The sequence below is a fragment of the Dipodomys spectabilis genome, unplaced genomic scaffold, assembly GCF_019054845.1.
Source record: "Dipodomys spectabilis isolate Male_0828 unplaced genomic scaffold, ASM1905484v1 ptg000158l, whole genome shotgun sequence".
Classification (NCBI taxonomy): domain Eukaryota; kingdom Metazoa; phylum Chordata; class Mammalia; order Rodentia; family Heteromyidae; genus Dipodomys; species Dipodomys spectabilis.
In genome coordinates this window covers 7345767-7360360 of record NW_024870835.1, presented here as the reverse complement: position 1 = coordinate 7360360, position 14594 = coordinate 7345767, and the positions used below count along the sequence as shown (strand labels likewise).

The 14594-nt window shown below is 33.7% G+C and overlaps 1 protein-coding gene across 1 annotated transcript in view; it reads left to right on the top strand.

Moving 5' to 3' along the window:
• Nucleotides 1-14594, top strand: part of Ccdc171 (coiled-coil domain containing 171) — a 313064-nt gene that overhangs the window by 154952 nt on the left and 143518 nt on the right. Inside the window, exons 19-21 of the mRNA XM_042692902.1 lie at nt 5652-5878; nt 6953-7135; nt 7988-8173. Of these exons, the coding sequence (XP_042548836.1) occupies nt 5652-5878; nt 6953-7135; nt 7988-8173 (596 nt within the window). The remainder of the gene's footprint in view (nt 1-5651; nt 5879-6952; nt 7136-7987; nt 8174-14594) is intronic.

Sequence of the window (14594 nt, the reverse complement as noted above, 5' to 3'; positions counted from 1 at the left end):
GCAGCGTAGTGAGATAGGTAAAAGGACAAATCTGTACATAGTCGTTATAATAAGGTTATATGTTCTTTTATATTGCTTTGCAGTATTTGCGAAAAACAAAATTCTGTTATTTTTTGAAAGAACAATCTTTAGGAATGTGGAAACAAGTTGAAATGATTTCAGAAGTTATAAAAGTACTTCTATCTTTACAGTGTCAAATTTTCTTGAAAGAAAATTTTCTTGAAAGCCTTTCACCTTAAGTAGATATTTGCTTTGTCAGTTAGATGTGTCTCTTGTAGGCAAAGATGGATGGGTCTTGCCTTTCATCCAACAAGCCATGTCTTTTTTTTTTTTTTTTTTTTTTTTTAGGGACATGCTCCCTTATACTTTATTTATTTATTTATTTATTTATTTTATTGTGAAAATACTGTACAGAGGGGTTACAATTACATGGGCAAGATAATGAGTACATTTCTTATCAAGCATTGTAGCCTCTTCCTTTGTTTCCCCTTCCCATCCCATCATCCTCCCCCCCCCCACCCCCCAATTCTCCCCCCCGCCCCCCCCAACCCCCCCCCCCCCCCCGCACCAAAGTTGTAAAGTTCATTTTCGACATAATGACTGTACATCTCATTGTTGCAGGAGAATTGAACCCATTGATATTAAGTGTTAGAACTGAGAAGTATGTGATAGCTCCTGTCATGTTACGCCCCCCCCATCACCCTTTTAGGGGTTGTATCTTTTCTGTTCTTATTATATTTATCTGTTCATCAATAAAGTCTATTTTCTCTGCTTATTCCATGTGCATGTTTATATATATTATTGTAAAGATACTGTACAGAGGGGGTACAGTGAAATGGGTAAGGTAATGAGTACATTTCCTACCCAACATTGTTACCCCTTCCTTTGTTTTCCCCTACCATCAGTTCCCTCCCCACCTCCCCAACTCCGCCCCCTACCCCCAAGTTCAACATAGTGTCTTGTATACCTCTTTGTTACAATGGGTCAACCTGTATCCTTGTTTCAACATTTTGTTATATAGAAAAACATACAATACAAGATGCAGGGCACCAGAATCAAACTCAGTGACAACAGGGGTTACACATGGGGGAAGAACATAAAAAAGAAACAAAAAAGTCACATAGTACTTTATAAGAACATTAAAAACAACAGCAAGAAAGATAAAACCTCTTGTGTCCCTATCTTGGGGTTTGTTTCATTTAGTGTCATCTTGCATGGTCATATGTACATAGCTTTTGACCTTTTCTACTTGTCCTAGATGTATACTAGTTATTGCAAATAAGGAAAACCATGGGATCTATGGTTCTTTGAGCCTGGCTTACTTCACTTAATATAGTTTTTTCCAAGTCTTTCCATTTCCTAACAAATGGGGTGGTGTCATTCTTTCTGATGGAGACATAGAATTCCATTGTATATATAAACCACATTTTGTTGATCCATTCATTTACTGAGGGGCATCTGGGCATCTTAGCTAATTGAATAATGGTGCATTAAACATAGTTGTGCTGGTAGCTTTAGTATGGGCTTGTTTGTGATCGTTTGGGTAAATGCCCCAAAGTGGGATTTCTGGGTCATAGGGAAGCTCTATGTGTAGTCTTTTGAGAAACGTCCATATTGCTTTCCAAAGTGGTTAAACAAGCTTGATCCTTATATGCCACCCTGCACCAGAATCAACTCCAAATGGATCAAAAACCTTGAAGTCAAAGCAGACACCCTGAAAACATTACAGGAATAGGAGAAGCTCTAGGGCTCCTTGGCACAGGATGAAATTTTCTTAATAAAGACCCGGAAACACAACAAATCAAAGAAAGGTTGGACAAATGGGATTGCATGAAACTGCAGAGCTTCTGCATGGCAAAGGACATAGCTAGCAAGATCAATAGAAAGCCCACGGATTGGGAGAAGATCTTCACTAGCCATATAATGGACAAGGGCCTTATATCTAAAATATACGTAGAACTCACAAAATTAAAATCCCCCAACAACAAATCCTCAGAGTCAACTGCCTCATTAATAAGTGGGCTAAAACTTAAGAGAGACTTCTCTGAAGAGCAAATAAGAATGGCCAATAGACACATGAAGAAATGCTCCACTTCTCTAGCCATAAAAGAAATGCAAATTAAAACAACATTGAGATTCTACCTCACCCTAGTTAGAATGGCTATAATCAAGAACTATAATAATAACAGATGTTGGAAGGGATGTGGCCAAAAGGGATCCCTACTGCATTGTTGGTGGGAGTGTAAAGTTGTTCAACCACTTTGGAGTGCATGTTGTTTTTCTGTGTGTAGGATATCTGAGCACCTTCTGTAGTGCTGGTTTAGTTAGAATGGCCATTATCTAGAAAAAAAAGCAATAATAGATGCTGGTGAGAATATGGCCAAATGGGATAGAACTGTGAACTTGTTCAACCAGGGTGAAAAGCAGTGTGGAAGGTTCCTCAAAAAGTTAAACATAGAACTATCCAATGATATGGCAATTCCATTCCTGAGTATTTACCCAAAAGATTACAAACCAGGATACAGTAATGCCACCAGCACAACCATGTTTATTGCAGCACTGTTCACCAGAACTATGGTATGGAATCAGCCCAATTGTCCTCAATGTATCAAGAAAAGGTGATGTATATATGCAACAGAATTTTACTCATCCATTAGAAAGGATGATACTATACCATTTGTAAGGAAATGAAAATACTTGGAAAAAACTATGCTAAGTGAAATAAGTCAGACCCAGATAGACAAAAGATCCATGTTTCCTCTTATATATGGAAGCTAGATTTAGCTTACAAACTCGTAAATAAATACATTGCGTGGTATGCAAGAGCATACAAATGTATCAGATGAAATGTAGATTCAAGGGTGATTTCCAACAGGGTAATTCCTTAGAAAGCCAATATCAATGTTCAGCAAAATAAAACACCTGGAAGTGGGTACTCAAAAAGAAAGCCAATATCAATGTTCAGCAAAATAAAACACCTGGAAGTGGGTACTCAAAAAGGTGGGCTAGGGATAGTGGTAAAGAGGAAGATGAATAAAGAGGAAAGAGGGGTACAATGCAGAAAAGAAACCAGTATATATCCTACAAAATTAAGAAGAGTTAGGGAAGGGCAGGATGGAGGTAACTGGGTGAATGATAAAAGGGGTGACATTGATCTAGATGTATTATAGTCATAAACTGCTTTGCTAAATGGAAACTCCTTTGTACAACTATTTAAAGATAGTAATAAAAAGTTAAAGCAATAAAAATACTCCCTCCTAAAGGAGAAGTTATTTAGTACTCTTACTATAATTCATTGAGAGGCAGCATACAGGAACTTAGAGTGCCTGTCTTTACACACTTATTACAAATTTGAAAGAATGTTTCCTGGGATTATATGATCATTTAAAAGGTGACTTTTTTTTTTTAGTAATCAGTGTCCCTACAAACACATTCCTGCAATTTAGTAAAAGAAAAAAACTTCATGAAAATTTAATTGTAGTTTTTAATTTTTTTACTTTTAAGTTTTAGTTGGTTTTTAAAAAATTCCTTTTGGTTGTCTGTTATTTTTCTTGTTTTTTTTTTCTTTACTTTTTGTTACTGTGAAGTAGTTGTACAAAGGAGTTGCCATTTAAGAAAGCAATTTATCAATACAATATGTCTTGATAAATTTCATGGCTTTCAATGTCATGATTTTTCAATGTCAGATTTTTGCTTTTAATACCTCTATACTTTTGAAATTTTTACTGTTTTATATTTCATAAATATTATTTTTCTAAAACAAGCCTTTATGTTGTTTATTTAAAAGAAATTAATATTAATTTCTCAGTATTAAGTCCATTTTTGAGTTCAGTATTGTAGCAATTACGAAAATAAATAGAAATTTAATACAAAAAGATATAAAGTACTTATAAATGTGCATATTTAAGATAAAAGAGTTTAAGATGAAAAGACACAAAACTTGAGAGAAACAGATATACATGTATACTCAAATGATTTTTCAATGTTATACATATAATAAATTTTACCACAAATTCATTGAAAAGTAAATTATTTATATTGTAGTAATTAATTTGATTGTTCTTCATTATATGTTGGTTGTTATATAATTAGGCTTCTAAATTCTATTCATGAAATCTGATTTTTAAGAACTTATATTTTAATTAAACATTCTGTTTCTGTTGTCTGTGTAATTATCAGAGAATATGTTTGTATAACAAATGGATATAGAATTAAACTTATTGTACATTCATTTTATCTCTCTCTCTCTCTCTCTCTGTGTATGTGTGTGTATGTATGTGTGTGTGTGTTTATACACATGTGGGTCTGGGCACTGTCCTTGAGTTTTGTTGCTCAAGTCTAGTGTTCTAACATTTGAAGTACAGCTCCACTTCTGGCTTTTTGGTGACTAATTGGAAATAAGAGGCTGATGGACTTTCCTGCCTAGGCTAGCTTTAAATAGAGATCCTCAGATCTGAGCCTCTTGAGTAGCTAGGCTTATAGGCATGAGCCACTGCTTGCAGGCTTATATATTCTTATAATTCAAAGCATTAGTAACGGATAGAAATAAATTTTACATAGAAGTCATTATATATAACAAATTATATATATATATCTCTAAAGCAATGTGGTTTTCAAATTTTGACTGCTACATAAATTGTAAAATTAACCTTTCCTTTTATACATTGAGGAATAAAGGAAATTTGAAGAAAAAAGGAATTTAGGAATAAAACTCAAATTTTAGAATGCAGAGTCATTGTAAGGAAATTCGTTATACAATAGAAAACCAGTGGTTGATCACCTTCTCAGTTAGTGTTGTTGTTCTTTAGGGTTGTACCTTATAGAACCTTAGAAAAATACAAAAAGGATAGTTTTACTTTGTAAAACTGAAGTTTCTTTTTTGAATCTATGATATGAAGCTATGATAAAACAGTCAAAGCTGTTAAAATATGAACTAGCATAGTACTAAATCCAAATAGTCTCCATGCTTGTTGTTTCACATGGATAATATCATAAGACAAGTAATGGCATACTAAAACATGTATAGCAGTGGGAAAACTAAATTACATAACTTTTATAAAGTCACAAATAAACCTATTAACCATTATCTGGAATACCAATTAGTAGGAAAAACACTTGACAATTTTATTTATCCATATGAAGCATAAATATTAATTACAGACCTGATGGAATGTAGCAGTAAGCAGGTCATGTTGGATATACTGGGACCTCAAATCTGTTACATGAAAGGGATGATTACAAAATCCTGTGGGGAAATAAATAATTGTAGTTGTTAAATTTTAATTGCTTTGGAATAAGACAAATTATGTTTCCTTGTCTGAGAATATAAATAGTATAGCATTAAGGTACCAAGTTAATAGAAGTTGCAAATAAAGTTGTAAATAAAGTTTTAGAACAAAGAGATAGGATTATTTAGTTTCATAATAGGCACTTCATGTGAAGTGCCTAATCAATTCATGAAGAATTTATTATATTGTTTTGTAGATGAATTATCTTGTTCTCTTAATGGTAAAATTAATGTGAGAGATAACTTTTTAAATGAATATAGATGAATAGAAACTACATAATTGAAAAAAATTTTCATATTGTTATCAGCAGTATTGTTTAGTCAACATAGAAAATTCTTATTTTGGTGTTCTTTCTTTTTGAAGATCCAAATTCCAGAATTTGTGGACATATACTCATAGGTGCAGCCAAGAATTCTTTTGCAAAACTCATGGATAAAATCAGTCTAGCAATGGAAAGTATTCCTCTGTGTAGTAACAGAGGTATTACATACGTAGAAAAAGATTCCCTTGTTCAAAGGCTGGCCCGTGGACTTCATAAAGTAAATACCCTTGCCCTGAAGTATGGTTTGCGTGGCCACGTGCCCATTATGGTATGTACAACTTTCATTTAATAATGATTTTAGGATTTTTAGATTTAATTTTGTATTGGATTTAGAGTTTAAACTAGTTGTACATGAAGGTATTTAGATTTTCTTTGATATTCTTCCTTTCTCTTTCTTTCTCTCTTCCTCCCTCCTCCATCTCCTTCCTTCCTTCCTTCCTTCCTTCCCTCCTCTCTCTCTCTTTCTTTCTCTCTCTCTCTCTCCCTTTCCCTCCCTCTCCCTCTCCCTCCCCTCCCCCCCTTTCATCTCCTCTTCTCTCTCCTCTCCTCTCTTCTTTCTTCTTTCCAGGAGTTCGGACTCAGATCCTTGTTAGGCAGATGCCTCACTTGAGCTATGCCTCCATCTTTTTTTGTGCTAGTACTGAGCTTCTTTTGCTCAAGGCTCTACCACTTGAGCCACAGCTCCACTTCTGGCTTTTTTGGTGATAAATTGTAGATAAAAGTCTCATGAACTTTCTTGCACAGGCTGGCTTTGAACCATAACCCTCAAATCTCAGACTCCACAGTGCTTAGATTCTATCTTTGTTAATTTAAGCTCTCTTTTGGATAGGATATTGTCCAGGGCCAGCATCAGATTATAGTCCTCTTAGCTGGAATTTTGGGAGCATGCCCAGCTAATGAGATAATACTTCATTATTGCTAGGGTTAGCCTCCAACCATGATCTTCTAACCTCTGTCTCTTGTGTAGCTGAGATTATAGGCAAAAACCACCATGCTTGGTCCTCATGTTAAATTCTATTACAATAATAGCAATTCTGAATAAATATTGGCATTAGTTCTAAGTATATTGTTTCCTAGAAGTGCACAGTGGCAGAATTATACAAGACCTAAAATTGTCAGTTCTATTTTCTAGATATCATCTAACTAGATGATATCTTTTAGGTGTTAATTTCATATTTCATATATTGGTCACATAAAAAAGCTTTTGTCTGTATATTTTAGTAATAACTCTTTGTTTTTTTGTGCAATCTAAGTTACATTTAATTTAGTTGAATGGTCATTGCTATTGATTTTTTAGTAAATCTGCAGTTACTGCTTGAAAATTGCTCTTGTTTAACAACAGAAAAGCACAGCATCATTACAAAAGCAAATATTTGGATTTACACAAAGACTGCATGCAGCAGAAGTGGAGCGCCGCTCACTGCGCTTAGAGGTTACAGAATTCAAACGAAATGTGAATGAAATGAAAAAGGAGCTTGACAAAGCTCAGGGTCTCCAAATGCAATTAAATGAATTCAAGCACTCTGTAAGTATATAAAACTTAGACAACTATGGCCGTGGTGATACCTGTTTTTTTAAAATTTATTATTTGATTTTAAAAATAATTCAAAGTCCTTCACATAGGATGGACTCCTTCCTCCCCAATCCCCACCCCCACTCCAAATTTCTCTTCTGAAATGTTTGCAATTGAAGAGCCAGATGGTTGGGTAGAGGTATTTCTTTTTTGCTCTCCCTATATTGAAAATTTGAGCAATACATTATTTAGTATGAAATCAAGTTTCTTTTCCAAAGATATGTTCAATTTGTCTAACCTTAATGACCAAAACATGTAAATGTTTGAAGCACAATAAAATGCACATTATTTACATATTCTATTTGAAAATGGGTTAGTACAGCTATTGCTATACCACTTGAGCTCTGCTTCTAGGCTGAGCAAGTGGGAGACCCCAGTTCAAACCTAGGTATTTGTGGGGAAAATGGAATAAATAAAAGATACAAATATATCTGTTTACAAGACCCTAGAAATAGAGGAATGTTATGAAGAAGAGTAGAGTTTGAGTGCTGAGAGGAGGCTTAGAGAGTTAATGTTCTGAAAATAGAGTCTAGTTTTAATAGGAGAGTATGAGGTAAAGCAGGTAGTAAGAGGGAGTAAAATGATGACTATTTATAAGATCTAACAAATGTTGGGAAGGGACACAGCTTGTTGTGTGTCTTCTGATCACTTTCATTACACACACATGCACACACATATATATATTATACCTGTTTATATTTTTTGTCTTAGAAATGTTATATTCTTTAGCAATTTTAGTTCTGAAGATTAAATGATGTAGCAATGCAGTTAGCTTACAATTGATTTTTTTCCTTTCTCTTCAAGAAATTGATCACCCATGAGAAGTTTGAAAGTGCATGTGAAGAACTCAATAATGCATTGCTTCGGGAACAGCAGGCACAAGTGCTGTTGAATGAGCAGGCACAGCAACTACAGGAGTTGAATTATAGACTTGAGTTGCACTCCAGTGAGGAGGCTGACAAAAACCAAACTCTTGGAGAAGCTGTTAAGGTAGGAGAACATTCCTTACATAATGCTTATTTCCTTCCTTTTTGTGAGTCTTATGGGAAATAATGCATATCTCTTGAATAGAGAACAGATCCCAAGGTGAAAAATTTTATTCTGTAAGAGTTTCTGAGGATGGAACAAGACTTTATCCTCTATTACAAGTGTACACCACATGTATTAAAAATGTAAAAGTGGGCTTTATATGTTGGTTAGAAACAAAGAAATTTTCCAGTAATAACTTACTTAAAAACATAATCCTTTCTTTCAATCTAGTTATTTTCCAAGTTTTATTTTGTGCTCTTTGGACTTTGGAAACTTCACATATCTTTTGGATTATGGGAGGGGTTGAATCTAGGTTTTTCCAGTTCTCATATAAGTGCATGCTTTAAGATGAGGGAGGCTTGGTTAGGAAGAGTTGTTCTCTTTGCCATGTATTTGTCATAGTATTTAGAAGGGAAAAGAGGATACTTATTGTTTAGAGAAGTTCATGAATATAATTATGGCTATAGTACTGTTTTGGAAATGTTGGTATAAAGCATAGAATTCTTGTTTTTGATTTTAAGGTTTAAGGATTTTTCACTAGTGAAGTTATATGCACTGGAATTGAACTAAATCCAAGAAAATAAAGAAGTATAATACAGCCTCTATAATGCAGCCTCATTTAATATAACAACCCATTGTTGGTATATAATGATAAAGCAATTATTGTATATTTACTCTAGCATCTCAATACTAATAATGCTAATAATAAAGTAGCAAAAACTTATTGAGAATGTATTGGTCACCACATTATGCTAAATATCTCATAAACAATTATCCCATAATCTCCAAAAGCCTGTAGAGTTTTAAATCTCATTTTAGATGAAAAAAGTGAGATATGGAGAAGTTATATAACTTGCACAGCCATAAATGATAGATCTAGGAGGTTGGATTTCCTATCTACCTTCCTACCACCACATTATATAGACTGACTTGAGTCCTTGAGTCATGTGCCAGCCACTTCCCCCTTTCTCTGTGTGCATTATCTTATTCCATTCTTAAATTGTTCTATATGGTAATGGTAGGTAGTGTCAGTATTGTTATTATTTCCTGTGTGTGTGTGTGTGTGTGTGTGTGTGTGTGTGTGTGTGTGTGTGTATGTGTGTGTTGGTCCTGGACTTGAACTCTTGGCCTGAGCCAAAGCTTTACTTACAGTTTTTTGGGTAGTTAATTGTAGATAAGAGTCCCAAAGACTTTCCTGCCTGGGCTGGCTTTGAACTGCAAACCTAAGACCTCAGCCTTCTGAATACCTAGGATTACAGGCATGAGCTACCAGTGCCTGGCCTTCATGGTTTTTGAGAAAATTAAGAGAATTTGCTTAGCTTGCTCAGGGTCTCCTGGCCCATAATGTTCACAGAATACTATGAACATTTACAGTAAAAAATTTCACATTGAAGCATGCAATTAAACTATTTGAAATAGCTGCTTTTAAGTGAAAGTGATTTATGCCAGTAGTTTCAAATTTTAACCTAGTGTATGTAATTTTCTTACAAAATACATAGTTTTTTAACTTGTTTGTATCACATAATAGTAGATTATGAAGGGGCTGAGAAGGCAGCTCAGTGGTAGAGCGCTTGCCCTGCATGCATGAGGCCCTGGGTTCGATTCCTCAGCACCACATAAGCAAAAAAGAAAAAGCTGGAAGTGGTGCTGTGGCTCAAGTGGTAGAGTGCTAGCCTTGAGCTGAAGAGCTGAGGAACAGGGCCCAGGCCCAGAGTTCAGGCCCCATGACCAGACCCTCCCCCCAAAAAGTTGATTATGAATATTTATGTTTACCAACCTATAAGAGTTTATGTTTATCTTTCTTTTTCTTTACTTTTTATAAATATATATATATATATATATATATATATATATAATAAGTATTCAGTTTGGAAAAAATAAAAAAATAAAATAATCTCGTTATATTACCAGATATGTATACTGTTAAAATGATGTATATTATTCTAGATTTTGTATTTTCAGAGAGAAAGCAATAGAGGGAATGAATCTGATCAATGTGCAATATATACATTTGTGAAATACCACAGTGGGACCTCTTTTCTACAAATAATGTGCATGAATAAAAAAATTAATGATCAAATTTCACCTCCCAAACAGGAATATAACCCAGTATAAATTTATGAAAACATAATGATATTGTCATATATATTGTTATTTTAGAATGCCAAGAATTTATTTCTATGTGAATTAATGTTATCTTTAAATTTCTTAATGTGTATAATATTCTCCCTTTTTCTTTTTAATTGATAAAAGTTCTATACATTTATGGGGTATAGCATAATATTTTGATATATGTATATATGTGGAATTATTAAGTCAGGCCAACTGATATCTCTATCACCTCATGTACTTACCATTGCTTTGTGGTGACAGTATCTATATATAATCTCTTAGCACTTTGGAAATATACAGTACAATTACCAGAATTTATTTCTACTGGCTAAACACAACATTTTTCCCATCCCCTCAGAATCTGAAAACCTCTAAAATATGCATTAATTTATGACTCTATTATATAGATATAGATCAATTTCAGATTTCTTCCCTTATTTGCTCTTAGCTTAAGATGCACACTTCTATAGTAGAACTTTGTACAGCTATGATTATTTTGTCATGATCAACTCTTTGATAAAGAATTATTAGATTAAAAGCCCCAAACAGTTTAAAATTTATATTTTAATTGTTTACAATACGTTTCTAATCAATTACATTATCTCCTTAAAGGGGTGTATAAAATTGCATTTTTACTTTACCTGTTATTTTAATTTTTTGCCAATTTGTTGTACATACCTTTGTTATTTTAGTTTGTATTGTTATTAGTCTAATTGAAATAAACATTCTTTTTTAAAAAAGTGATTAAGTAGTTGTACAAAGGGAAGTTGAATATTCTTAGAAGTATATTGGTCATTAAACAACATTTTAATGCTTGATGCCTTATTAAATATAGTACAATTAACTATGGTTTGAAAAAGCACCTGTTGTATTGGTATCTTTTTTTCTAGAACAGTTTGTAGTTTATGTTTAGATATTGTATCTTCCAGGAGATAAAGAGTTGTTTATATTAACATTTCTTTAAAGTGCTAGAAGTTTTAATATTGTTGTCAGTAGTGGAGAATTGTTTAATTACTCTCTCTTAATTAGAACTAGCAGGTGGTAAGTGAAAATGCTCTCTGGTGGGAGGCAGCATGGTTCAATGGAAAAAGCACTGTTCTTGGAACAGTATTCTCTGATTCAAATCCCAGCTCTGTCACTTGAGCTAATTACTTAACCTTTCTGAGCCTTAGTCTTTTCTTCTGCAAAAACGGAGATAATGATATTTAAATTACAGGATTTTTAGGAAGTTGAATTAAGATAGCATTTGAAAAATAGTTGTATGCTTGATATTCTTTTGTGGTTTTGTTAAGATTTAAATATTTAAAAATATTTTTCAGTTTTTAAAAACCTATTCTGCGTGTAACTTTAGAAATACAGCATATTGTTTCTTCTTTATAAAGTGAAATGAGATCAAGAATATAAGACATGGAATATATATATATATATAAAAGAAATTACCTATTAGTTATTATAAGAAAACCATTACATGTTTTGGATTTTACTTTCAGACATTTAAAAAAATGTAACAGTTTTTGAAAAGCAGACTGAACTAGATATTTAGAATGGCCTCCTTTAGAAGATGTCTAGATTTTATAAGACATTTCCTGTGGTAACAGTAATGCATTAATTAAGAAGTAAATTATTCAAATATAAAAATATAAGTAACAATACCTATAAACTAGAGTGTAGAAATCAAACTTAGCACCCTAAATAGGACTATAGACAAATACCAATATTAGTTTTGGGGGTGGAAGACAAAACTTTGGGCTCCACTAATAGGAACTTGAGCATAGAATTTTTCACTAAGGAATTGCCTAATAATGTGAAAGAGATAATCACAAGCCAGTAATGTCCACTTGTTCTAAGAAGTAGCTAATTTACAATTTTCTTTATACCATAGCTTGCCTAGTTTTGTTCCTTCAGGTACCCCCACAGAGTAAGATCAACCAAGTAACTTATATATGCGAAGGTAGATATATTAATCTCACAAAGAGTCACATTACTAAACTCTATTGTCATTCTTGATAGAATTTTCTGTATAGACAACATTTTTTGATCTATAGTTACAATTTGGGTTTTCTTTTCCAAACCTTATACATTTAATTCATTTCCCCTACCTTATTGCACTATAAAACAGTGTGGAACAGAAATAGAAACTTTAGGTATTCTCTTATACTGTCTCTCTCCCCTCCCCTCTCCTCTCCTCCTCTCTCCTTTCTTCCCCTTCTCTTTCCTCCCCCTTTCCTGTCTCCTCCCTTCCCTTCCCCCTCTTTCTCATTATATAGATCAAGGTTGTTTTGAACTCATGATCTTCCTCTGTGTAACTCCTTATATTTGGAACTATAAGTGTGTACTACCAGCTTAAATCCATAATCTTAACTCTTGACTGGGATAGTTTTCTAATTTATCTACTGTCATTGCCATTTTTTCATTACAAGGTTTTACTAACACAAAAGAACTCCTTCCACATGGAGTAGTATCTTGGTCTTTTCCCCTGTCCCCCCCTCTACTGTAGCAGAATACCACAGACTGCAATTCATAAACCACAGGATTTTATTTCTTACAGTTCTGAAGGTCAGGAAGTCTAAATATCATGGTGCTGGTGAAGCCTTCTTGCTGCATCCTCTTATGGCAGAGACAAAGGGCAAGGAAACACCTGCACATAATAGAAGGAACAGAACTTATGAGGAGTCTACTTCCACAGTAACTAACCAACTCTCACACGGATGGAATTAATCCATTCACAAAAGCAGAGCCTTTACAAACTAATCACGTCTAAAGAGTTCCAGCTTTCATCCCTGTTGATTTTGAGATTGAATTTCCAACATGTGAAAGATACATTCAAATCATAGCAAGTGAAAGCAAATAAAATAAACAACAAATGTTGGGGTATGCAGGCAGGCTTAAAGAAAGCAAAACATTACATGCAGTACTAGAAATAAAGAGAATATTCTAAACCAAATGAGAGTGAACGTTTAAATAACTTCTTGGAGTATGCAGACCTGGCTGCAATCTAGTTTGTTTAAAAAAGAAGGGAAACAGTCTCTTGGACTGAAGAAAATGTTTTGTAAGAAGCTGAAAGTCAGGAACAGCTATAATACTGTGAAATAGGGACTAGAACACCCTGTCTTTTATCAGCTATATGGGGACTGTGATATCTATTCTTGACAGTGGATTAAAAAAAAGCTACTAAAGCAACTAGAACCCCATACTGTACCACATATACTACCTTTATGATCCAGTACTGTTTAGCTGAGAAAATTGTCTTTACAATGGCCTACTTCTTATAGGGATGTGACTATGTTTCAGAGAATACACACAAGACTTTCAGGGAAATTAAATATCACAAATTACATGAGGAAATGAATTGTACATCAAATAAGAATATTTATGCTTTAGATGATCAGAATGTTAGAGATATCTTAGGGATATCTAATCCTGTCACCTATTGAGAAATATAGGAAAAGAAAGCATCTGAAAGAAGCCATCAACCTCTCAAAAATATTATTGGCATCTGTAGCTGGTACCAGTCAGACTAGTTTCCTCTTCAACAAATCCATTCCATTGTCTCAAAGTAAGCTAGTTCTTTCCCATTACTATATAAATCACAATTTAATGATATGCTTCTTTAAGGTGATGTATTTGATGTTTACATAATCTGTTTAAAAACCCAAATGGATTATAACCCATAGATAACTTGAAGATGGGAATGGGGGTATAGGACTGTATTAGCTGCTAATGAATAACAATTCAGTAATTTATAAATTTCAATAATTTATAAATTGTTAATAAACAGTAAAACAGTTTGATGAATAACAATAAATTTTTTGAAAGGCATTATTTTTATGGAATGACATTTAAAATTTTTTTCTTTCTAGTAAGTTTGAGGTTAAGAATGACTAAATAGGTCCCAATGAGTTAGTTCATATATCAATTATATGGGAACTAGAGATCTGGAGTATCAAGGTTCAAGGCTAGCTCAGGCAAAAAGTTAGTGAGATCCCCTTCTCAACTAGGAAGATGCATCAGGGTTTATGTCCATAATGTAAGCTACATGGAAGACAGTAGGAGGATCATAATTGAGGCCAGCCTGGGACAAAAACACGAGGCCCTATTGAAAAAGTAACTAAAAACCACAAAAGAAAAAGACTAGAGGTGTGTCTCAAATGATAAATATCTGCTTAGCCCCAAGTTCAAACTCCCAGTACTGTGAAACAAGAACAACAACAAAAACAAAATTATGACAATAAACTGGATGTGCATGCCTGTAATCTTACCACTTGAGAAA